Source organism: Branchiostoma lanceolatum, chromosome 4 (genome assembly GCF_035083965.1).
Source record: "Branchiostoma lanceolatum isolate klBraLanc5 chromosome 4, klBraLanc5.hap2, whole genome shotgun sequence".
Taxonomy (NCBI): domain Eukaryota; kingdom Metazoa; phylum Chordata; class Leptocardii; order Amphioxiformes; family Branchiostomatidae; genus Branchiostoma; species Branchiostoma lanceolatum.
The window spans coordinates 12,016,338-12,043,496 of record NC_089725.1 but is presented as its reverse complement, the minus strand read 5'-3'; the positions used below and the strand labels follow the sequence as shown (position 1 = coordinate 12,043,496).

General features: G+C 43.2%; 1 protein-coding gene across 1 annotated transcript; it reads left to right on the top strand.

Annotated features, from left to right (window-relative positions):
• On the top strand, nucleotides 1–25,704 carry LOC136432618 (pinopsin-like). Its single transcript, XM_066424030.1, has 5 exons — nucleotides 1–681; nucleotides 21,025–21,212; nucleotides 22,948–23,094; nucleotides 23,812–24,054; nucleotides 24,717–25,704. Exons 1-5 carry the CDS (start codon nucleotides 183–185, stop codon nucleotides 25,002–25,004), a joined length of 1,365 nt encoding a protein of 454 aa, XP_066280127.1. The 5' UTR covers nucleotides 1–182; the 3' UTR covers nucleotides 25,005–25,704.
• Nucleotides 25,705–27,159: the final 1,455 nt, after the last annotated feature.

The window sequence follows — 27,159 nt, the reverse complement described above, 5'->3', positions numbered from 1 at the left end:
TACAGCTTAAATGGGGCGTGCAGGTGCTGTTCCCATTATTAACAGTAGGTATATGGACATCTCCTGATTTGTCCACTTCTCATCCACATTGCAGGTTTGGCTGCTTTATCACGTTTGGCTAAGACTCTGCAAAGGGCTTGTAGTCGTGAGTCAGATTGATATAGCCCTGAATATCACTGACTATGAGCTCTGTGTCCGACGTTTCCAACGGCCGTTCGGAGGGAGAGGTCCCGACTTTAGCTGCCGAGAGTGCCGCCGTTTCAGGCGCACTTATCGGCCAGTCTCACGACTGGTCCGCACAAACTGTTATGCTGGGCATTTATAATGTCGTCAACATGACAGAGTACGGTAACAACAACAACGCAACGTCTGCTGCCTGGAACTTTCGCCGGAACGGCACTACTGAAGAAGAAGTCGAATTCTCCGGGTTCGAGCCAGTGGCCGGCGTCATAGCAATAATCGGCATCGTGGGGTTCCTGAGCAACGGTGCGGTGGTGCTGTTGTTCCTGAAGTTCCGTCAGCTGCGCACGCCCTTCAACATGCTGCTGCTGAACATGTCCGTGGCCGACCTGCTGGTGTCCGTCTGCGGCAACACGCTGTCCTTCGCCTCCGCCGTCCGCCACCGCTGGCTGTGGGGCCGGCCGGGCTGCGTCTGGTACGGGTTCGCCAATCACCTGTTTGGTACGTATTGCTCAATTTTACTTACTCTCAAGCAGATAGATACACATCTCTGCCTGAATGAGACTTCATAACTCTTATTTATACATCACTGTTGTTATAAACTGTTAGACTGTCATTATGCCTGTTTTCATTATGACACTTTGTGTGCAATCATCTGAGACCAATTTTGTGATAATGGCAACAGCGTCATTTCTGCAATTAGATACAGCAATTCCTTGAGCCGAAGTCTTGTTCTCTTATTTTCATACTGAATGTCACAACGTAACAAGACCCGAAAACCCAGGTTATGGGTGACACGAATATGTATGGAACAGTATCTCTCCTACCTAACAGTGAGAACGAACTGACCCAACAGGAGAAGGAGGGGTTACGTACGAAGGCTGCTCGGGAACATCCAATATCCCAACTTTTGGAGTGGAAAATTCGTGTAAAGTGCCTTTCAATGTCAGGGATTTGAACCTATAAACATTGACTTCTGGGTCAAAGACCCTGACCGTCACGCCTGTAAATGATATTGAAAACATGTCTGAAACCAATGAGGTTGATTTTAACATCCTTGCTGAAACGCAGCTAGCTTCACCTATGACTAAGCGTGCGGCACACAGGCGTGTACATCTAAAGTAAAGGCTGCCCCAAATATTTCTCGCCCTGTCTTCCCGTCTCATCAAATCCTGCCCCCAGCGCCCTTAAACATATTTACTAGGCAAATTTGCTCATCGATGTCCGTCCTGCCAAACCAGTCAGTGTTGATCTCAGACAACAAACATAAGGCTGAGACTCAGTGCCGGCGAATCTCCACAGCGAATCCAACCCCTATACAAAACGATCCTCGACTGCTGATCAGTCTCTTTTTCGGTGTCATTTTTCGGTCACTGCTGTTTAATAGTAGAGCTAACCTTCACGCGGTAATAATTATATGGAGGAAATGAAATCCCAACATAACTCAACCGAATCAGCAGTTTTCATCGATCCGTACTCCTTCAAAGTTCCTCTAACCCGTATGAAAAGCAACCCTAACGACCGATTTGGAGCTATCAAATTACAAGGTTAGATGATTGCACAAATTTAACTAACAAACCAAAATCTTGTCTTTGGTCCAACGGTAGTCCTACCGCATAAATGTATTCATTTCATTTCCATTCTTCATTCACTAAGTCAAACACATGTTACGTCTGTAAATTTCAAGGAAGCCCGCAATACTCATCTTCTGTAAATTCCAAAATTTCGTCCAGTATTACCCAAAATTTGATCACACCTACAAAACGCTTCATCACCGTGAATGGAAAGGTGAAATATGAAACCCAATAGCTGGGTGCAATATGAACTGCTTTCATTAATTGCAATTATCCATCATGGAAATGAATGGGAGAAAAATCGTTAGTGTCCTAGATAACGTGGACATGCGTAGTCTTTTCGACGATTAATTTGCAGGCTCGGATGGAATAAATGTATCGGAATGAAGTATGTTCAGATATCGTGATGAGAGAGGTAACGTTATGATCCAGATATGCGTAGCAGTACATATGCTTAACCACACAGTGTCATATAGATACATGCCTTTAGCTGGTATCTTAGTTGTTTAAATATTTGCCAGGACAGATACATGTCCCCGCTGTGTAGAGATGACCCGGCAAGTAGACTATGAGCCATGACACCGCTTAATCTTGTTTTCTTCCGACTCCAAAAGTCGCCTGTGAACTTCAACTCGCCCCATGCACCGTGTAGGTGGTTCATGTGCCATGTACGCACATTGACGACCTGTATGTCAGTCCACAGTAGGGCCGGCAACCACCTGGACTAGTAGGAAAATGCTTTTATATAAATGGATGGGAGAGTGACTTTTGCGAAGCAGATGCAGATGTATGTGTCTGTATTTTTAACATTCCCCGCCGAAGCGTAGTTTAATGCAAGGACTCATGTTCTTTAAAAAGTGCAGACAGGGCTACATAATTTGTCAGTATGCATAGTTATGGATGTTGCAACGTTGGGCCGCAAAACTAATCTGCCTATAACATATTTTGACATTCCCGTGCGCAAGACTTGATCACTAACTCAGCACGCGGATATTGTCGATAAATCATCCTCTAAGTTTTCGCTCACGGCAAAATTCTGTCTTAAAGCCACCACGTAAGTCAACAGGAAATCATGCCCAGAAACCGTCGACTTGTTAAGCCGCAATTTTGCGTGCGCAGCCAGATGTCACCTCTAGATGAAAGCTAGAGGCCACACGATATTCCTGCCGTACGATTTACCGACGCCTAGCTACGACAAAACCGGACTAAAACAGAGGAAGACAATGATAATGCCTCTGCAGATACTATTCTATGTAGTCCTCTCGATCAAAACAACAAAGCAATATTGTTGATGTAACCGAATATACAGTAGCAGCAAGTGAGCATTCCGGCGCTAACTTTGAGAGTAGTTAGAGAAGAAAATGATATAACGTTATATGTACATTTCTAAAAACATTTTCCTTGGACCTGCGAAAAAAAAAGAAACCACCTGACGTATTCCTGAACACTTTGCGTTGTGAGGAACTCTTCTGAGGTTCTCTATGTGTGACAGTCACGTTCATCCCTCGGCGCCTTTCTGTGATGAACTGCTGCTTATCTACCGGACGAGCGGAAAGCTGTTACTTAGACTATCATTCTCGCGACAGGTTGTAGACTGCTACTTTACTATAAGAAGCACTGCAAGTTCAGTTAACGGCGACAACATGATAAGATACCTGCCGTATTAACAAACCGCGAGGCGCCATTCGGCGGTGAACTACTGCTTATCTACGGAACTATTGGTTAAACTGTTACTTGGACCATTAACTGTAACGTTAACAGTTGTACTGTTACTTTACCACAGAAAGCACTCCGAGTGTAGTTATCGGCGACAAGGTTTCAAGGTGAACTGCCACTTACCTATAGATAAATGGCGAGCGGTTAAGCTGTTACTTGGACTATTATTCTCGCGACAGTTATCGGCGAGAAAATGCTGAGATACATACCGTTACAACAAATCCCGCGGCGCCATTCTGCAGTGATACCGCTTATCTACCGAACGAGCGGTAAGCTGTTACTTGGACTATAACTCTCGCGACAGATTGTAGACTGTTACTTATGCAACTATAAAAAGCTAAAGCTTTTACGTGGTCCATTTTTTTCTCGGGACAGATATAAGACTTTGTTACGTAAGTATAAAAAGTGCTACACTTTGTAATGTATCCATCAAGGCCGTCTGCTGTGCAATGTCATTAAGTGACTCGCTTCTTGGAATTGTAGCTCACAAAGCAGGCATTTTCGCCGGGATAACAGCTGCAACAAATCATCATAATTGGGCTCAAAAATCAGACTCTGGCACGCTTTACATACACGTTTTCGGAGTCGACTCCAAGTTCACTCAGCGAAGTCGACTCAGGGCTGTGTAAAGAGAACTGTAGGCTGCTCAGGTAACGTGTGTAAAGAGAGCGCTCCAGAGTAGACTCCGCTTAGTTGACTCCACCGCTGAATCGACTCGGAGTCGACTCAAGAAGGCGTGCTTAAAGCGAGCCTCTGTTTATATAATAGTGGCTGGGTTTACACAGGCGTTTTTGAGTCGACCTGGCATGAAGAGTAAGAAACAAATTTCCAAATTTGCGCTTTCATTTGACCCCTGACCTGAGCATTGCATGACTCACTGGGAGTCGACTTGAGTGACTAGAGTGTGGTTTCTAACTGGTCCGAACCTTTTAGCCTAGTGGTTAGCGCGTGTGGGTTGTGCGCTGGCGGGCACGGGTTCGATCCCCGGGAGCCAGAAGACTGTTCTACTCGCCTGTTTGTTTCGAAGTCGACTCCGGGAAAAGAGTACTTGAGTACCCTACATTTCTGTTTATACAGTCTTGAGTGCTCCGCCGACTACGCGTGTATCTAGCTAGTTTGATACCAGCCGGTATTTGATACCTTTGTAGGAGTGATCGGACGCAAGCACGGTCCCCATTCCTCATCACACTAACCCTAAATAGGTTAGACTCCATCAATCTGAATTATCGCGAAATAATGAAAATCCATGATACCCTTAATATATCCGCAAGCCGCGTGTCCAAATTGAGGTCATTGACCTCGGGCGTAATAGGTGTAATTTGCTCCCCTAATGGACTATACCACTCTACTACCAGCACGGGGATGTCAGTCTGTAATGCTGCGGTACCTGAAAAGGTGGTAGGGGGCAAAATCGCCAGCTAGGTTTCTTCAGTACGTACATACATACATACATAACAAAAATCACAGATGCAGTACAAATCAACACCATCTTGAGTTACAGATGCGAACAAACAAACAGAAACAAAACAATACCTCCCGTCGGAGCAGAAGCTCCTTCTCTGAGGTAATGAAAGCACAATCTCCTGATCCAAGCTTTTAAGTGAATATATTCGTTTGCACAAACACACGCAAAGAGATAAGATGTTCAGGTTGCGGCTGCAAGTGTACCATCACTATGATCACACGTCTCAAAGATTAGACTGAGCGATGATTAGCAAGGCGTCATGCAACGAAATGGCTCTAGAGCTATCAGTTCTAGAGAAACCAGTTCGCTCACGAAATGATATTTCTAGGGCTCTGTGTGTGTCTGCCATCTTAGAGTATATCACTCCGGATAGCTGATATGGAATAAACGTTCCAAGTGGTTACTGGTGCAGATGAGCAGAATCTGGTTATGAGTTTGTCCACTAATGCAAAACAAAGTTAACTTCGCCATCCCTGATAGACTCTAGACTGTGATACAAATGCTAACTCCTACATCGTGCAGAGGGCGAGATTGTCCTTGTATAGCTTTCACTACGTCGGGTCCAATGTCGTTGTGAAAGGTTGCATGAGCACACAATTACGAATGAGGAAATTACGAAGGTCGAGCCAAATGTCAGTGATAGCAACGATATGCATAAATTGCAGATGTAGTTTTGTTACGAACTGTTGACATTCAAATAACATATTGTAAGCACCTCTTGGAGGATGGCCAAAGTAATGGCAGATTTTCTCAGAAGTAAGAAGATTAAATGATTTTAAGTGCTTTTGTGGGCGTTGCGCCTTGTACCAGTAAACCGATGGGACACTCCAAATCTAAAATTAGTCCACCCATAATTCAATTAATAGCACTTATAATGAAAACTCATAATCATAAATGGGTCAGTGAAGTCATGCTTGTCTCGAGCATTGATGTTTCTGACCTAGGGCGAAGAGATGCTGCTACAGTAAGAATTAGCTCAGTACTTTGATGAGTGGCCCCCTACGGCCTTGCACTGAGCGAGTTCGTTAAAAATAACACTAATTCAGTAAACCCACTTTACTGAATATCTCAGATGTATATGCACACACATGTGAAGGGCCGCAGTGTATCACGGTTGCGCCTGTGAGAAAATGTATTGTCTGCAAATGTGACAAACGCTTACCCGCTTTAACGGTTTTAACGGTTTTAACGGTTTATCTCGTAAGATGAATCACAAAGATCGAGAAGTGATGAAAACGACTACTAGTATCTATATCTAAAAGGGTGCATCTAGATTAATAGAATCAAGCAAGGGCGACTTGATTGAATTCTCTTTGTAGTTTGCTCACCCAGCAGGCTCATTCATCCAATCAATCAAAATGCAATCACTGAAGACTAGACATAGTGCAGAACACTAATCTTTACCAGACGTCCCCGTCGATTTAAAATTCCTTTAGACGTCGGCCCAAAATGGGCATAATTTGCTTGCCTTGGAGAACAATTTACTCGATCGTCTGGTTGTGATGAGCAGAATATCAAGGACGCTAATTTCTCCATTGTTGACGTGAAAGCGCGGTGTTTGCCGTACGAATTGGCACAGATGGCTTGAGTTTGAATCAGTAAGTGGCGGTAAACATCTGAAGAGTTGATGTCGAAGTTAAGCTGGTGTTCAATCTTCACCAGGATAACCCCTCATGAGAACCATACCAGTACAATTATACAGCAGCATTGGCAGCTCACCGCAAAACTACGAAAGCTTCGCCCTACATATTCAGCACTCGGTTTCAGTGCAGAAGGTGGCTTCCGCACTGGATTTCCAGTGCTGAATGTTCATATATATCAGCCCTGGGCTTCCAGTACTGCGGCGCTATGGAAATCCGGCGTCAGCAGCTCGTAGGACATTCCGCACTGGAAACCGAGTGCTAAATGAGACTCATCATACTTTTTACATGGCATCGATCGATTATACTTACATCTCGATTGCAATTACACGATGAACAAAACCACGGAGCTGCAGTTTTCTTTGCTTGAGGCGTTTTCAGCACTGGTTTCTCGGAAAGTCCTGATTGACCTGGTTAACTCAGAACTAGTGCTGAAAGACCTTTGATCTGGCCCGCCGCCACTGATCCACGTTCGGCACTGGTAGCCGAGTGCTGAGACAAGGTTTAGCACGAGAAACCCAGTGCCGGGGGAGCTTTAGTACTGGAACTAAGCCGCTCAGCACTGAAAAACTAGTGCTCGGCTTTCTTCAGCACTGGACGTCAATTACTTGGGCCGTTTTGACCATGGAATCAGCACTGAAATACCAGTGCGGAAGACACGGCTTTCGTAGACTTGCAGCATCACCGTCCAACCTTTGTCGCTTAGGGCATAGCCACATAGACATCAGCTTTACTTAGAGGCCTTCGTGTTGTAAACTAGTTCTAAGTTAGGCATCCCCTTCTGGTCTATATGCTTCATTGCTACACTTATGAAATGAGTGTTCGTGATCAACACGTGTCCTCTCCCTCCTTGGACGCCTCTTGTCCCGGCACCAAACATCATATGGACCGTCCTAGAGTGCTGCTTCACTTGAAGCGTGGCTTGAAGTGGTGGCAGAGTAAAACCTATCGATCTAGCCATGTGTTGACCCACAAAGAAAGTACCATTAGTGTTATTAGAATGTACATATACGTAACGTGCTCTATTGAGTTATAACAATTTTTGATGAGCAATTTCTCACTCTAAAGATGTTTCCATTCAGTATGTATGCCTACGATGCACTACAATAGTACGATACTTGAACTTTTCTAACCTATTAGAGCTATTAAACGGATTCGTGACCATAAAAGATCTTGTTTAGTGGTTGGCTGAACACCGACCTTTCTTAATCTGCAATGCGCCAATCCGATGTTTGTTCTTTCAGCTGGAATAAACCTTCAAAGTTAAAAGAACTTCAAAAGATAGTCTCCCGTACCAGGGGATAGAATTAGCTTAATCTGAGTGTTAATAAGGCGTTAACATTAACACCCTGCACTTAGATCACATAGCTCATGAGCTAGGCAGCTTCTTCCCACCCCCGCAGGGGATGAGGGGGCAAGGAGCCTGTATAAGATATATGCTCCAAATAGTTGAGCTGCTTCGCACTTTAAATTATTTTGTGTGTACTCTTATAGTGTTGTTGTTGTTGTTGTTGTTATTGTAATGTTAAGTTGTGGCGTTGTCCCAAGTTGCGTATCCTGTGCACCCCCAACGCTGCGTCCTTTTGTCTTTTACAGTCCTCCAACTCCACTCAGGTTCTCCTTCGGCTTGAAAAGTACCGACTTCCGAGCTTGACCTTCTTCTACGACTATCAACGCTCTGTAAGCTCTGCCTAGGACGCATTATCATCAGATGCGTGGAGAAATCACAAGCCTTCAGTTTGGTTATCAGCAAATTCACGGTCATAATGGGCTAATTCAGAAAAAATCCGTACATTGAAAGAATACAATCAAGACAAAATCCGTGCAATAATTAGGACAAAATCCGTGAATTAATCAAGACAAAAGTCCATTGATTAAAACAAAAGCCATGCATTAATCAATTCAAGAAAAAAGACGTGCATTGATTAAGACAAAATACCTGCATTATTTATCGGCCAAAAGTGCAAGCATGTAGCAATGTTGGAATTGCAACTTTTTAGCAATATCAGTGTCAGTTTCAATTGACTGTATGATGATAACTTTAACAACAGCAATCACCAAATGAAGCACCTTTTTTTCTGTAATTGTGTCTGACATTACATCTGACATACCTTTAATCTGTTGATTTGCTCCCATTGAGAGGAGAACCACGAGTTTTGTATAAAGGAGGTCAGAACTAACCTATTCTCACTAGTTACTCTAACGGTTCCATATATGATACACATGAGTGAGGCAAGTCCTGTATAACATATAAATTTTCAAATTCTACACACCTTGCTGCTGTTTACTGAACTTTTCCTCCACTTTGTTCATTCAAAACGGTATCTTCTGTTTCCAAACCTGTTTGCGAAATGTCCAGTCAACACAGGCGTTTTCCATGACGAATATAATCTATGGCCTACGTGGCAGTTTTGATGCCTTCTCCAGTTCAGTGACGGTGGGAACTGCTCCACCACATGCTGTCTCCCGGCGTCACGGACGATTTCCATTTCAGCTTCAGGGGGAGATCATGTCTGTCTGACGCACGATAACTTCAATCGGACAATGAACCTTTGACTTTCCGTTCCGGAGAAGTTTAACACTAAAGAGTCTGACAGTATAAGCTGCCTCAGTTACATAATGTACCAATTTTGCTCACCGGGCAGCATTTTATCACTGACTGATCCCAGATGGGTTGAAGGATGGCAACAGAAAAGGAATTCCTGTGTCAAACAAGATTTAGTTCGACATCGTCAATTCCATTACCATTTCACAACCAGCAGCTTGTACCGTCGTAGTTGTAATTTGTTCCTCAATCATTTTAATGTTGTGAACCAAATGCAGAATTAGAAGCCTATCTATCGTGTATGAACAGAATATGTCATAAAATGTACCGTGGGAAGCAATTACTGAAGATGGAATCGCTTTTATTGCCGATGTAGAAGAACGTTGGCGACCTAATCACTCAATAAACAGCAGGGATGTCGCAGGTACCGGTTATCACGACTGCTGCGCCGTAAATGATTCTATAAATGGTGTGTAAAGCTAGCCTGTAACCAGGTGCCTGTTGTGTAATAGGTGCACTATGGCCATCTAGCGACTTTTAAAAGCTTTCTCAAACCCGGTGTCGCGGGTGATATGATACAATATCGCCCTACCTGCTTGTTGAAACCTTTACGCCGTCTTTGTGTATGCTCACCTTTTACTGGGTCACCCTTAGTATAGGGCATTAAAAATTCCGCCGATTCGCTTCAGTTACGGATTCAGTATTCAAACCCATATGAAGGTTGTCCCCTCTAGATCTGCCATCGGAGACCATTGACATTGTAGTTTATTGAGATCCCTGTTCTGTGTGCAATAACGTTATCAAAAATTAGACGGAAATGAATTTGCCATGTAAATCATCTTTCCATTAATGAATTCGAAAGAAATTAATTCCTTAAGCTTGCCAATTACAATGAGTTTTTACATAAGTCGTCTTTTCCATTAATTAAAGAAACGTATTCCTTGCCAACTGCAATGAGTTTTTAGTTGTTGACAGGGACTTCCTGCCAAAAGTCCCCAATGACGTCCTTGGCAGCCTAATGTCAACGGGAAAAACCGTTCGCTGTGACGCCGCACTTTCTCCTACGTACGGAGGAAGTGGGTTCTTTATCTCCGTAATCCATCTATAAATATATATTACCCAGATGTAGATTTCGGTGTTGAAATAGGCGACTTTGATGACGTACGCGAACACAACATTTTTGTGGGGGTTGATTAACGAGATATGAGACTAGCAATTGAAGCTGCTACCGACGAGATCACTTTTTTAAAGACGTCAGACTGCTTGTGTATACGTAGGTCGGATGTAACGTCATGTTTATATGCCCATTTTGAATACAGCAAGCAGCTGAAGACCGGAGATAGGTGGAAAGCCGCACCGCTAATTGCCTTGACTGATTCGTTTTCCGTGTAACGACAGAGAACACATTTTCCTTCATCCAAGAAATGACTTTGTCAGATGAGAATCACCAGTTATTTTTAATGTCAAGTTACGCAACCCGTAGATTTACCCCGGCTTTGATTTACCAGGATAAGACATTTGTCTTCATATCTATAGAGTTTATAAAAGCAATAGCCTGTTGCCATGAACACTGTTCCTGTAGTCTTTGCAGGTAGCATACAGACTATTACAGAGTAAAAAGAAGTTTGCTTGCTCGGTTTCAAGCAAAGCACAGTTACAAGTATTTCAGTACCAAGGACAACCATTATGTAAAACGGGCGTTTGTGGTGCGTTAACGTTAGCAGCCCAGGAGATTTACTCAGTGTCAAAACAACATTCATCTTTATTGTCTGCACGCTTCTCCCACACCTTCCCCATCAATACCAACTACAGTAATTGACTGGTCCCACCGATAATAACATCGGTCAATTGATTTCATTTGATGGATGTTGATGAATGGGGTGACACGAATTTTGATAGCACAAGATTGATAGGGATGGGTCCATATGGTATTGACCAATAAACCACACACAGACGACGTACAAATTCCCAAATAGACAATTTTCCAGATGACGCCAGAGTTCTGTTTCTATGTTCCAGCAATAACAATGAATGGTGGGATGGCAGACCTCAACGGCTGGTCTTGACTGATTACTGTTATCTGATCTGAAGGCAGGACTTGTCTAGATATGCCACGGTTAGATTGATTGTAATTATTTTAAACGGCTGATAAGGCCGAGCACAACCGTCAAGGACATGACAGGCAATTGTACAAAAGCTGCGACCCAACTGATAAGGCCCGGATAACACCAGACAGGGTTTGATAAGGAGAAACCAGTCGGAACGGACGAAATCGTTGAGGATTGATAGAACTATCAGTGGCTGACACATGACCTAATTAACAGTAGTACAGGGGTGAATGTCCTGTAGAGTAAGTGAACCATGGTCAAGGACCAGCCATCAAGGACAATGGGAAAGAAAACACCAGGGTGGTATGTGTCTGATACACGTAGGTTTGTCCCAAAGTTTCCACTTCCTGGACGAAATCGTGAAGGATTATGACAGTCAGCAGTTGATACATGACCTACTTTTTGGAGAGGGTCGGGCCTCTAGAGAAAGCACGCCTAGGAAAACATCAAGGGATCAACCTTCATTCCACTACGGTACTTAACCAGAGCCTCTACTTCCAGAACGGAATCGTGGCGGACTATCATAGCAGTAGTCTGAGGCTGATACACGGCTCATTTGATAATTAACTGCCATCTAAAGCAGGTTATCCAAGAAAGCCTCGAACTTCAAAATCGTTATAATACTATCTATCCATCCAACCAGCTACATGTAAGATAAGACACATTGTTATGACATGAAATTGAGCATGAGATATGAGTCAACAACAAGGTTAAACGGGTTGTCAAACTTTCTCGCGTGTACCAGCGTGATCCCTGTCAAGTAACATAACAGGAACGCAGCTTGGGTACAGATTGGCGTTTGCCGGGCGTTTTCGAACGCAAGAGCCGACTTTCGGGTCAGATAACTAGGATTATTTTTCAGCCGTTAGAATTCCTCAGGTGCTGCTGAGTGCCGTTCAAAATAAATGGCAGCTTTCACAAAAGCCAGGATGGTACGTGATAAAAGAGCAAGCTGCCGCGCTGAGAAATGATTTGAAATGGCATCAGAATAGCAGCATGATAGATCGATACTAATTGCACATGTCATCTTAGACAAGATTGAACATCTCGAGAGGGTTCATCGGGTTAGGGGGTCACTGAACCCGAATAAATCCCGCGGCTCAGCCAAAGTGAGTTTGCAAACTTTGTTTTTAGAGAGGCTTAGAGAAACGTTAACTGTGTAAATATACTATGCAAAGGGTCAGGGCGATGTAGGTCTGCCGGTATGATATTCGTGCGTGCGAGGTACTGATAAGTTGATGTGTGACGGTATACGGTATTTCCATGACAGGCTTTTAGACATCTGACTGTGGTGAGGAGATAACCGTCCTGTTGAGTCAGGCTCGCGTGTTCCCGTTGTTGGTTGTATCCGTATTGGTCATACATCGTTGTCTGCCTCCAAACGTTGTACCACACGTTGTATTTATTTCGCTTCAGTTTACTTTGCTAACATTCCGGCCATACTCATCATTTTGGTGAATCTTGCACTCTTGTTGTTATTTCCTATCTGTAAACCATTCTTAAACGTCATGAATACACCTCCTGTCTTACATAACAAACAGCCATGTGATACCGTAAGTAGATGACATGACTGTTTGTGGCATCGACGTCTTCACAAGACAGGAGGAGGAAACTGGTGTGGAACTTCAGAAACGGCAGACAACAGCAGCATTGCTACAGACGCAAACTTTGATGTGCAATTATGAGATCAGGCATGTTGACATGCTAAAAGCTTCTAGGATTTCAGAGTCCACGAACATTGTGCGATAGTGAAGGAACATTAAAATCTGCTGACTAGGTGTTCTCTCGGATGTGAGAGAGGTCAGTCCCTCGAGTGCATGCGGGCGCCGCAGGTGCCGCTACTCGAGCGCGATTGCACTCATTCTTGTGACAGCCTTTCATTATCCATTAGTACGAATAAGATAAGTAAAAAAGACATCATGAAGTACTCCAAGTACCCAAGGACTGCATCTGTCGTAAATGGTTAGATAATGATATGAGGAATCGATAAGATCAAAGTCCTTGGCTCCTGACTTATCACCGACGCCCATCGATTAAGTGGCCTGTTTCTAGATTTTTAGGCCATAGCTACTGGATGCTTCTGACTTTTCATGACAGCTGAAACTTGTAGAAACCGGGAGGAAGGATTTAAAACTCTAGTAAAGTGTATGTGCAAAGCAACGCATGGCTAGAATATTATGCAGAAAGAGGTTGTGCACCCACTTGACCCTATTAAAACGCTCCGGCAATTTCAAGATTCAGTTTGAGGATGTGAAAGACGGATATGAATGATATGAATGATGTAGCTTGCTTTCAAAGGCTAATATCTGTTCAGTCGGTGAGGGGAGTCGACCTTCCGAGTGATTGATGTTCTATCACGACGAACGCACTGCTTGCTTGGATTTGTTATTAACGATGATGTCAAGATTGGGCACGGTGGTGTCAGCTTAATCATGTATTGCAGCGAGTTGGATTTTCAGTAGGCCGGAAAAAACACTCAATATTCCTTTTCTTCATCATCAACATCCTTTATCAAATATCATTCATCAGCTGAAAGGAAAACATCTGAGAGCCGTCTTTCATGATGTCACAAATAGACTAAAGTTTGATTATTCCAAAATTGCTTTACAGAAACACGTTACTTGACGATCCGCCCACCATTTGAATGAATCGATTTTTTGTGTCTTCGTACGTACGCGTTGGTCCATGGAGTCTGATGATGGTTCATCTTTGTGCCATTCCTCCAGACGAATTAGCACCTACACCTCCCTATTCAGTAATAACCATCCATCATTTACTCTACATGTCTCCATTCTGTACAGACGTCCATGAGGTAGGGCATTAAAGTTTGTATGCATGGCTGGTACAAGTCAATGCAGTAGAAATATGGCAGCTGTCCTCCCCAACTAAAACGTATCGACTGAACAGGAACATCTAGGTGAGGTTTGGGGGTCGTACATGGAAGCAAGGCGCACCTGTGGCCCGCTACAGCTGAGGAATTTTAAGAAACATAGGGTCAAAACACCTGACTGACAGGAGCATCAGTCAATGAAACACTGACTACCCCTGAAAAACAATATATTAAACACTTCAGGGGTGTGAACATTGTCTGCATGTGCGCACTACTGGGACACAACTAATAGCTCGAGCTTAGTATGTTAAATGTAGCGAGGTCCACGCTGTTCTGTGGGATCAGTGTAAATGTCTGTGTCTATCCTGGGTGAGTAGCTGCGTAAGCCGGCACTTACAGCGTTAGTCCAGCATGAAATAGGGCCGTGGCTATGCGCAGTTAGGTTAAGCCCCTGTTACACATAGCCGAACATGGCGCCCGACCACTAGCCAACCAAGTTTGGCGATAAGTCGGGAGCAGTCTGACCAGTTTTAGATTAAGAATCAAATTTGACTCCCAAACTCACCCTGACCACTACTGACTTGCTTGATTTCAACCACCAGCCAGCCAACCCATTCCAGACCTCCCAGCTGCACGTTTGTGAAAACGAATCTTTTGAAAATCTAAAAGCGTTCGGCTGCCGCAGCCTAACACCAGTCAACCGCGCCGAACACCAGCCGACCACAGCCGACCTACATGTAGCTCCCGAACCACTCCCAACCATGGTCGGGGGAAGGTCAGCTGTCCATGTTCGGCTATGTGTAACCGGGCTTAATGCTGAAACACATGTCACTAGACGTTAGACTGACATGGTAGACGGATTGTTATCTACACATCACAGCTGTGCACTGTTGAGTGCTGTTTCCTATTACCTGGCCTTCCAGGACATTCCTTGTCTGATTCCCCTGTATAAATATGTAACATCCGTATCTTACTTTTACGTCACTCGCGGTATGTAGTTTTCTTTTCCTTTGATGTCTGCCTATAGATATTTCTCAAAGCACCCTTTTTACGTTTAAAAGCCTCGGAAGATGTCTTTAATGCACTTAGGGCATCCAAGTATGCACATGTGGCTTTGTCTGCTTAAATTCGCATGAACGGCTACGAATTTGGCATCTAAGAACTTAAACAGCCATTTTCCTTTCCGCTCTATGATTGCAATTATCAAGGTTTATTGGAGTAGTGTGAATTATCTTAGTAGCTTCTCGGTTTTTTAAGAGCCTTTTAACTCTTTCAACATCAACACGCATCAACGTGAATCGTATATGTTTCGATTTGATACACGATGGACTCGTTTCCCACAGACTGAAAGAAAAAAAACTTGTCACAGTTATTAGTTTTTTATCGACCAACTAGAATATTTTTCCTTTCCCTAAGTGGATGGGAAATTAGTATAGAAACACTTGAGCCCGCTCTGTTACCACTCTGATATCGATTGGCCCCATAAGCACATCCTACTCTAATTTCACACCTGTGCATGTAAGACAGGAGCAACTGAGCCTTCGGAGATCACCCTTGTGACCTAGAGAGATGTGTGGTATCATGTAATTCAGCACCCTGCACACCTAGAAGTGGGTCAGAGTAATGCTTTTGTTGAACTGTCCCCGTACTGTATACAGATAGATGTATGGCATAACGTTACTTGTATTTATAACAAAGATCAGGCCATCTGCCGTGCTCTATCGCTACTTCTAAACATGCATCAACATTATTCTATGACAGTATTGGGTCTCTGAAACTTATCCTTATTTGTCAAACTTAACGTCGTGATAGCTCAGAGTATGGTGTAGTATATATAGCCTAGAGCTACGTGCTCACTTACAGGTCCCCTACCGAGTCCGTGCCCTAACACGAATTGCAGACATACATCTACATTATTCTATGACAGTGTGGGGTCCCTGAAACTCATTTGTCCTTGTTGATCAAACTTCGAGTCGTGAGAGCCCACAGACCACTTTCCCTTACTCAGCCATGTGTTCAGTTATCCCTACAAAGCCATACATACTTTGTCGTGATTCGTCAAGTTGAAATATTGATGGGGACCGTTTCAGTTCAGTTGCTCAACCGATAAATCAACGTGTCCTTGCTTAAGCCCCCCTCTCACCGGACCCGCTGGCAGCGTCGCTGACTAAGCGCTGAATGAGTTTCATCGACAAAAAAAAACAAAATTTTAAGCTTTGTGTTTGTTGTCGTTTTGGTCATACTTTTTGAACGATATTCCCATTATAAAGTCAAGGGTAGCACAAATCCAGTTTAGCACGCAGCGACGCCACCAGCGTGCCGTGGGTGCAGTGATTAAGAGCGTACTTAAGTCAGACTCAGAGTGTGCACGTGTTGTCAGCAAAGTCTGCTCGGACAGATGCTAGGTTTCAACTGAAACGTTAGAAATGTCGTTCAAAGCAATTTGGTTAATGTACTTGTTCTGTCTAGTCGTTGATGTAATGGTAAGTATTGGAAAAAGATTAGGACAACAACCTGCTTGCTGATTCATTCCTCTTCGGACAACGAGCTTTTAAGTACGTCACAGTGTCTGCGCTATTATCGCTTCATTCAAAAATCACTTCAGATTCCAGATCGATGTATAGACTTTCCTGGTTTCATGATAGGTATTCTCATTACAGTTCGCGACAAGACTTGGACAAGCAATTTGGGTCAATAGGCGGTTGCGATGGATTCAATAGTTCCAAGAATTTTACGTTTGAAATGACATGTAGGCTAATCTTCCGACTGTCTGCTTTTCAGTGTTTTTCCAGGAAAAGTGAGGACGCGTATAATCCCACGTGTGCATGGTAAAAGGGTTTCCTTTGTAAAAGTGAAGACCTAATGCATTGAGATAAAAGTGGTCTCATCTGTAAGAATCGTCTGCAGACATCAAAGCGAAGACGAGCCATTTATCACAGAACGCGTCGGTAACTGTTAGGCTTCGGATTATAATTGACGTCTTTCTGTTTTGTCGGGTTTTCTTTTTGTCCGTCATGCCATCATATGTTAAAATAGAAAGCCCCAAAAATGCATTTGAAGGCGTCAAAAATAAACCGGTGCCTAACTTCTGCTCGGAGAGTACTGGAAATTTAAAAGAGATCGCCACCTGATGGAAACGTAGACGTACCTAATACCGTCCACCCTGGGTCATACTAGCGATGCGTCAAGCATGCGTTGGGGCAACCGTATGGACTTAGTCGTGAATTGGCTGTACTTTGGGCAGTTTTTGCACATATGGTTTTCTGATCTATGCCCTTTGGGTAACGGTAAGAAACAGGAAAAAGAGAAACACTCTACTGTGCGAAAATGCGTTCCCCTAGCACATTTCTTCACCCCAAACAACGATACAAATACACCTTGTTTATATCAACGGAGACTATGTTTGAAAGAAGAACTGACATTTCTTCTCGTGGGTTAGATATTTGGCTCTGCCCGTGCAGAGTGTTTTTGGTGGCATTCTTAATCAATCGAACACCCATACGTTAAGCTCTTCTCCCACTGGACCCGCGGCACGCTGGCGGTGTCGCTGTGTGCCGCGGGTTGATGAAGAAGAAGCGATCGTCGACTTGCCAGACACGTGAGAAGTAAGCCGACACGAGAAGCGATGCTTCAGGCTAATGTCTCTCAGTCTGCTAAAGTACTGCCATCTTTCATACAATAACAGGAGAATCTAGTACATGCATAATAACCATTATCAACAGACATCTGTGCCACGTTTCTTTATTTGAAAGAATGGGGTGTCCATTGCCTTTCTTTAACAATCGACTTATTGATTTTGGGATGAACTAGGCCAGCTTTATCATTCGTAGGTCTCCTAGCTGCCATAGCGACACAACAATCAGCACGCATATTGTACCACATTTACTCAATAAGGTGCTGATTTTAGAGTACGGGAGAGAGGGATTGGATGAGCTCATCAAGGCTGCAGGTTCAGTTATAGGGAATCGAATTTCCCTTGTGATATCCAAATGTGGAGTCCCTTGTGATATCCTGATGTAGGGCGGTACTTCGTGGTAAATAAACGTTTGAATCACCAGACTTGAGCAAAGTAAAAGTGCTGGATCAGGATTCCGACTGGTTTGTAAGTGGTGTGAGGGCGGCGATCCACATCTGTAGACAATGTAGCACCTTAAACATGTACAGGAGACATCACTGTCTCAATCGTGTAAATCGTGTAACTTTCTTTTGTAACGTGATAGCCAATATCATTACTCACGTGACAAGAGAATTCCAAGACGAGATCTGACTTGCTGGGTTGAAGAAGAGACAGAGTACATCTCGAAACTCCCCCAAAGTAGCAACTTTTTTTACCATCACGTGCCTTCTGTTAAAGACAGACAGTCTTCGACAGAGAATGATTACCAGGAAAGGTCTTAGTCCATTCAACCTGTCGTTGTTTTACATCCCAGTGAAAATGTATCATAGAAGAACTTTATTGCACGACTATTGTAGCAGGTACAAAGTATGGCAACAACAGTTAAAGGCATCCAGAGCATTTTATGAGGCTTGAAACTTGAATAACAAAACTCCAATTTCTAGTCATTCCAAGACATAGTAAGTTTCAATAACACCATACTATTACATATCGACATTAAAGGAGCAAAGATACGATGTCGTTGTGTAGTGAGAACTGATAGAAAATCCAAGCCCTAATAGACTGATCCTGACTGTCCATCACAATTAGCGGTTCAACCAATGCGAGAGTGACTGCGTGTCCGTAAAATATTTGCACTTTTATGTTTTGATTTTGCATTTCTATGTTTTGACGGAGGTGGGCGGGGCTATGGTATCGGTCTATCTACACTAGTCGCGTGAAACTAAAAGATCACCATGTAGCATATTTTTTTGCTGCTTTTGAGCACTTTTGATAAGAAATCCGAACGCAAATGTGGTAAACAGTGGCATTACATGTCAATTTCATAAAGATTACAGCAACTAGAATTATATTTCCAGTTTTTAAGCCTCATAAAATGCTCTGGGTGCCTTTAACAGAACAATACATAAGTATGGAATAATACTAGTCACTACAACAAATGACTATCGGCTTTGGTTTTACATTATTCAAGCTTGGCTAATCATGATTATCATATACTAACTGCTTCTACCATTAGCACTCAATTGATAAGGTCAAACCTAAGTATTATCTATTTAGCTAAGGAGAGCTGAAAACTTTCCCTTGCGTTGACTCATTACTCCACAGGTCGCAAAATCTCCCATCCGGGTGTTAAAGTGTGGACGGGATACACAACAAAAGTGTTTTTATGTCTGTTTGTTATATCTGACCACATCACACGCTAGTCTCGCACCAGTGGGATCCAGCAATGAGTGTCTACCATGCATTTGACCCTCTGTCCTGGAAAGGGGCCGGTGTAAAATCAATTTACACCTCCTGGCCTGCTGTGAGATCATCAGACCGCTCGCGTTCGGAAGGGATGCCCAGAGATCACCAATTTTGGTAGAAGGGATGCCCAGAGTTCACCAATTTTGGTAAAATGTCAAGAGGATCCTATATCCATTCACGCAAATTGACAGCGCAAATCATAACAAAACGTTATCAATATACAGCACGGGGAAATGAACCGTTCCTTTATTTCTTCGTATTCCGTCGAATTCGAATCGTATTACTTGAGACAAAAGCGTAGTGCCTTATCTCTATAAATGATATATAGTGAATATGTGGGTTCGCTACGGCTCTCGCTTTAGTAAAGCTCACTGGGTCACCCACATCCTTCTCCATAAGTGTGTCGCATGCATAACGGTTCTTTTACGTGTTTTTTTTGTTAAACAACAATTACTGAAGGATACACAGGACACAGAGGTGATGCACTCTAGCAATAGCTAATATCGAACATCACCTCTGAGAATAAAAATTACAACTGACATTGACAAATACAATAACAATAAGTAACAACATTTTGGTAGTCCAACACAAACAAGCAATATTCTCAGTAAACAATCAATATATAAACACATTCATACTAAGTTTTGAAACGTTTTTTCACCACAGTATAAGCCTGCGTTAAGCCCAACATTTCTCTATTACATTCAGAAGAAACAAAGGATGAACACCTTGATAGCAAATGAATGAGGGCTTGATCAGACAGGCTGCCAAGATGAAGAATGGGGGCCAAAAGGTTTTTACGATTGACGCCTGAAGATCTGAATTCCCGTACACTCGGGGACCACCGCAACCATCCGAAATAACAAATGATATCCCGGCACACCGAGACCGAATGGGCTTTGAACTTCCGCCCTATGGATCCAGGGAATTGGGTCAATATGGCGAAACTGTGGGTTGGACTGCGCCACTGGGATATAGCGTCGATACACACACTATACACCGACAGCAGACACTCGTATATCTACAACTGTAATCATCATTCTCTGATTACTTTATCGATCCATCGTGCCAAATACGTACATAAACATAAACTTTTGACATGGCCTCTTGATCTTTAATCTCGGAACTTGTGATTGCACTACCTGTAGGTACACAATATCCGGTAACTGTTTATTCGCCCATGTCCTACTAGTAAGAAATGTTGTTTTATCGAGTGTGTGTGTGTGTGTCCGTGTCCGTGTTCAAACGGCATCCCCAGTGCATGGTTCTCAATATTTGAAAAGCGAGTACGGCTTAGCCCAGCCCAGTATTGAAAATATGCTGTGTCAATACACTATTACCTGTGGATTTTTCATGAAGCAATGAACACTCGTTGTTTCTTTGTTTGCTTTGTTTGTTTGTTTTGTCTGTTTTGTCTGTTTTGTTAGTCCGTCCGTCTGTCTGTCTGTCTGTCTGTCTGTCTGTCTGTCTGTCTGTCTGTCTGTCTGTCTGTCTGTCTGCCTGTCTGTCTGTTTGTTTGTTTCTTTCTTTGTTTCTTTGTTTGTTTGTTTCTTTGTTTGGTTGGTTGGTGATACGTGTTTAACAGAATACCTCTCTCTCCACAGGCCTGGTGTCGCTGATCTCCCTGGCTGTCATCTCCTTCGAGCGGTACCGGATGGTGGTGAAGCCGAAGGGTCCGGGCTCCTCCTACCTTACCTACAACAAAGTGGGCCTGGCCATCCTCTTCATCTACCTGTACTGTCTGCTGTGGACGACCCTACCAATCGTGGGGTGGAGCAGCTACGAACTCGAGGTACCACAATCGTCTGAGAAGGGGGGGAAATGGGTTAAAGTGGTGATATCAATTATCCTGACAAACATTAATAGCGCAGGTTCAAGCGCACACTGTCACAATATTATAAATGCCCCACCCCTGAGGTGTCGCCAAAAACATAACGGCAATACCTAAACCTCAAGAACCAAATCAACAGCAGAGTTCTTATGGATATGCTCCTGTAATTTCTACACCCTTCAAATCACCTGGTTTGTACCTCATTTCACACCAAATGATATTACCCAGCCTGGGGCACAATGCAGTACGCGTTATGCTCCCACTGGACTGCACCCAAATCAACTTACAACTTTTCAGACGTCATAGATGATTACTTCCCCAGCCCTTAACTGTACAGTAAAACATGTTAAGACAACATTTGAAACGTTCCGGGTCCGTGCATTATGGTAGACGTTACACGGTCATATCCAAGACCTTAGACTTGCCCTTGTCAGTACGATACTTCAGTACTCTCCAAGAAGATGTTTCGGTCGGTTGGGGTAGGAGTGTCCGGGATTTTTAACGTCTCTCTCCCTTCACTTCATAGACTTCGCACCTGATTAAAAATCGGCCATAATGTGATAGAGTGATGTATACATTTAAAAGGCTTGAAGCATTCCGTTCTGTCGCAGAGGTGAAGGGAGAGAGACATAAAAAATCAAGGACACTCCTACCCCACTCGACCGAAACATCTGCTTAGAGAATAATACTTCAGCTCGTTTAGACGGTTATGTCCCGTCACCCTACACATCTACTACGTGTGCGTCAATGACACTATATTTGCAAGTCTAGACGGTTAATCCTCCTTTCCACTAGACGGAGATTGCTGACTAACCGTACAGCGACCAAACCTGTATTTGTGTGACCATTGATTTTATAGTTTGAATATAATGCAAGACGTAAAAAGAAAATTCAAAAGACAACAAAACACACAACCCCATTACTACGCAAAACGTGAAACATTTCATGAGCCACTGCCTTAAAAAAAGAAATCAAACTCAACAACACCATACTGAGTGTAAATGTTTATTTTGGACTAGGCACTTTTGTTCTATTATCCATTACTGTAAATGCAGAAATGTTCTCGGTGGTTTTATGTTCGCGGTTTTTGCGGCGACCATTTCACCGCGAACTCAAAACCACCGCGAACATTCTGTCCAATACTGTAGCAGCATGTGACTATAGCACTGCCGCGAAATCAAAACCACAGCGAACACTCCATTTTACCCTTAGCGCGAAATAAAAACCACCCGAACTTTAAATGCATTTACAGTATTTCTGTTCAATTGAAATTAGCCTTTGGGCAAAAACATAACGTCAACTACATCAGTGCATGTCTCTTCAACTTGCATTTGAAGCTTTCATTGCAACATTTAAAATGAGTTTCCTCCCGTCAACATGATAAGATATGACTTACATGGCGCTGAACGGCGTTAAAAGGCGCGCACTGATTTGTATATTCCGTCTCATATCAAGCAAAGGGTAGATTTAATCTTAAGCACACCGAGTAGCCATTTGGCTACCAATTCTCTATTGGTTACAGGGTTAGGCAGCAGGGAGAAGGTTAAGAAATCTCCACATGCTTTCCGCCCACGTAAAGAAAGAGTGATTTATCAAGAGATTACAAGAAAGTGCCATTTTCATTATAGACATGTATGTAGGCTGTTACTAGTACTCTGGCTACGATATTATTTTGTCTCTGTTTGCCGTGAAACAGGGTCCTGAGATCGGCTGCTCCGTGGCCTGGGAGGAACACAGCCTGTCCAACACGTCCTACATCGTGGTGCTCTTCATCATGTGTCTGTTCGCGCCGCTTCTCATCATCATCTACTCCTACTACCGGCTGTGGTACAAGGTGAAGAAAGTAAGTCATGGTGTCCCTTCATACAGGCCGAAATATGACGTCGACTTACGTCGTCAATTTGAGACAATCTCTAGGCCAGATAGAGGTAAGAGCGGCGAGACAGTACCCAGCCAGCCAAACAATATCAAGCGGGCCACCCGAGATCTGCGGGAGCACGCATCGGACAGCCTCATTAACCGGCACGAGGAGGGGTGATCAATTTCTACTCGCGTCTTCTTAACGTCAGCGTGACCCGTTGGATGTTGTTTGGCCGGCTGGATACAGTTTCGCCACCCGTAGATCTGGTTAGAGATTAAATTTGAGCAAAGATTGAAACTCCACACACAACGAGACGTTTTGATTTTGCAAGAAAAACTTTAATCTTTTTTTTTTCTCGTTGGGTATCAACTAAATGTTCTTTTTACACAATCAACGACAATTATCTGCGACGTTTTGATAGTACCTTTATCAGGGTAATACTAGTACTGACTGGTTCTGCTAGGTGGCGCTGCAGTCGGAACGTTGCGGTCCCAAACGTGACTAAGTTTGTATCCCCACTCATTACCATTGGCGAAACTTATTCACACACATTTTCCATTCATTGCAGGACTCGCTGAACCTGCCTGTGCCATTAGAAGGTCGAGCCAGAAAGAACAGAAGTCTTAATCGTGACTAAGTTTGTATCCCCCTCATCACCATTGGTGGAACTTATTCACACACATTTTCCCTTCATTGCAGGGTTCGCGCAACCTGCCCGCGGCCATTAGAAAGTCGAGCCAGAAGGAACAGAAGATCGCCCGGATGGTCGTTGTGATGATCACGTGCTTCATGGTGTGCTGGCTGCCGTACGGAGCCATGGCGCTGGTGGTGAGTTTCGGCGGGGAACGCCTGATCTCCCACACCGCCGCCGTGGTGCCGTCCCTCCTGGCCAAGTCCAGCACCTGCTACAACCCGGTTGTCTACTTCGCCATGAACAGCCAGGTGGGCAGAGTAACACTACTTGAACCCGCTGTGTAACCCTATATCCGATCCTTTCTAAATCGGTTTATTGAAGGAAAGTGTTAGAAATGCCGCGGCGCCAGAATTCCAAGCTTGGGAGACTCAAGTGTTCAGAACACTGTCTGAAGACTTCGATAACCATGCCTTCAAAGACGACTTGCAATATGAACCTTCTTTGGTCCATCCCCTCGATTTTTTTTTATTAATTAAGAAATCCCCGTCGGCATTTGATAACATCCATCAAATCCAGTTGTAAGCAAAACAAGTGGTTGCCATGGCGACTGTGGTCTCTGTTAGTGTCTTAATTTTTACAACTCATAGTCCACAATCATGCAAATAAGGACCTAGTTTGCATAGATTATATAAGTTGAAACCTTCTCTACCCAAATGACACAATTCAATCAAAGTATGAAGACTATTGTACCATTTTCTCATAGATTATGTAAATGAGGCCCCCATATGCATTATTTATGTCTAGTAATGTCCACAAAACTTCCAAATGCTGCAAGGAGGTGTCATTACAGGCAGAAATATGAATTATACTATAGATTTGATATATACTTTTTATGGAGATAAACAATATGTTTACTTTGGTATTTGTACAGTTAGTTCGCAAAACATATTTGTGTGTACTCTCCGTACAGTTCCGTCGGTACTTCCAGGACCTGCTGTGCTGTGGGCGCAAACTGTTCGATACTTCTGCGTCTCAACACACGTGTAACACGATAGCTAAACCTTCGCACGATCTCCGCAAACCAGCTGACTCGGACCAAAAGAACGGCCTACCGACGCGAAGCTACATCGCAAGTGGCGAACCACAGACGGGGGAATCCCGCCAAAACACAGCATCACAACAGTGGATAGAACTGCAAACTATCGCTGTCGCCATTAAGACTGATGAAGTCGACAATGGTGCAGCAAATACGCCATGACTGGATGTAACGTTGTGACATTGATACAAGCAATACATTCATCGCCATTAACCTTAAAAGGCGCCACCTACCTGCACACTTCTTTACTGCAGCCCTGTTGTATAAGAATTGCAGTAGCTGTGGTGTAATGAATGTACATAGATGGGCAATTCTATAAGTGCAATAGAAACAAACGTCGTCCTAACTCGACAAAAATGTCAAGGTCATGCGATGTTATTGTGGATAATGAACAATACAAGTGGAATACATGAAATGTAAACCATCATATAAATACTATTTTGTATATAATAATTTTCAATTTCCAAAGTCAGTCGAATGTTTACATTACTTCTGTCTCTGTATGTTACAAGAAATCTGATTTCTAATGCCTCCATGGCATGCCCGAATGCCTACGTGCCAAAATAGCATAATAACGGCTGTCTATATATTCGCACAATAGTCTGTAATTATAACGATTCTAATGTATGTGATTGTTATATAACGAGTTGTTTCAAGTATTGTCGTGCGTAACGTTGCACAATACCTATACTAAATCTGTTAAATCGTCGGTTGAGATGTCGCAACTTTTACAGCTTTGAGTTTCTTTTGTCGACTCGTATAAATGACCAGTAAACATCTCCGATCAACATTCATAACATATAGGAATAATGTGTATCATAAAGGACAATGGGTAACTTTTGAGTTTTGAACCCTGCAATATCATTTTTTATGTTTTATTAATAAAGCCGCTAAAGTTGTATATCTGTGCACCATCATTGCGGTTTAGTTTTATAAAAACCGTCTGATCAACTAAGCTGTGAAAGATATCTAGTACGGTAGGACATATTTCTCGTCTTGTATGAATGTGTTTCCCGCTCAGATTTCCTTGGCATATTTCACAGAACCCGCAATAGCATATATTCTCTGCCTTAGCTGACTAAGTAAAAGCGCTACCTGGCGAGATTTTGAAGCACATCAGCTCAACCGTGCCTGCTGACCATGACATTGATTAATTATAAGGTCATGTTGATTCGATTATATGGATTGTATCCTCTGAGGAACAGCAAAACTAATGCAAGAGTGCGAAAAATAAGTTCGTCAAAAAAGTTGCCTTCGTTATGAAGGTCAGGAAGGTTGAACAAATGGCTAAACACACAGAGTTCTTTCACATCTTCTTCTTTGACTTTGGAATTAACTTCGGCATTCTACATCTAATAGCATGGAGCGAAGACATTATATTAGCATTCGTTTTCTGATATTTTTTGCACTTTATGGCATATATTTGCAATCATTTTGCAGCTGCTTTGTACGATGTACAATATGGCCGAAAACCATTACTTTTTTTGGAAACGGACGAAATTTGATGCGCGCTCGGATGTCATTCATATGATATAATCGAATCAACCCGGCCTAAAAGCAAAATAAATCTTTTATCCTTGCATGCGTCATACTTATCATTTGAATCTGAATCTGGTCAGTCGGAATAACAGATCAGCTTCGTAGGCACACGACACGTCATGACGTCAGCAGAGTCGCACGAATAAAGTTGTTTCTGTTGTCTGGATACTGATAGATCGCTTATCCACGACCCCTATCGAAACACTCTGCACTGCAGGCCTATGTATCCGACATGCCATTGTCTGATTAAGGTCACTGGGAATGGCCACATTTTTCTTGTACTCTATTGCATTCAACTTTTCTTATATAGTTGTTTCTGCCTGTAAATAGTGCGAGAGTAATGCCCACTTGGCATTGGAAATAGGTTTATTGAATCTCTGACCTGATTAGCCAACACTCACACTCCTGGAACTCTGTGTATAACCAATCATGAAACGGGAAAGAAATTGATCCACAGCACAATGTGGGAAGGACTGATACCACTACTTTGGGGTAGTTTCTGCGACCTATATCAGTATATCTCGGTGCTTGAACCGAATAAAGCAGGATTGTGATCGCTATTTTTAACATGGGTCAAAAAGAGCGAGAAGAAGTAAAATGACACAGATTTCTATCACTTTCATAACAGGTTAGAAGTCAGAGGTTTTTTGTTTTCCGAAGACGGGAACAGGGGCGATGCGCCCTCATACTTTGGCACACGCCTTCTTATCCCTGGCAACATTTTCTGTCTGAACCGGAAAATTTAGGTTGACCGCTGCCACAGCCTGGCCACAGTCTA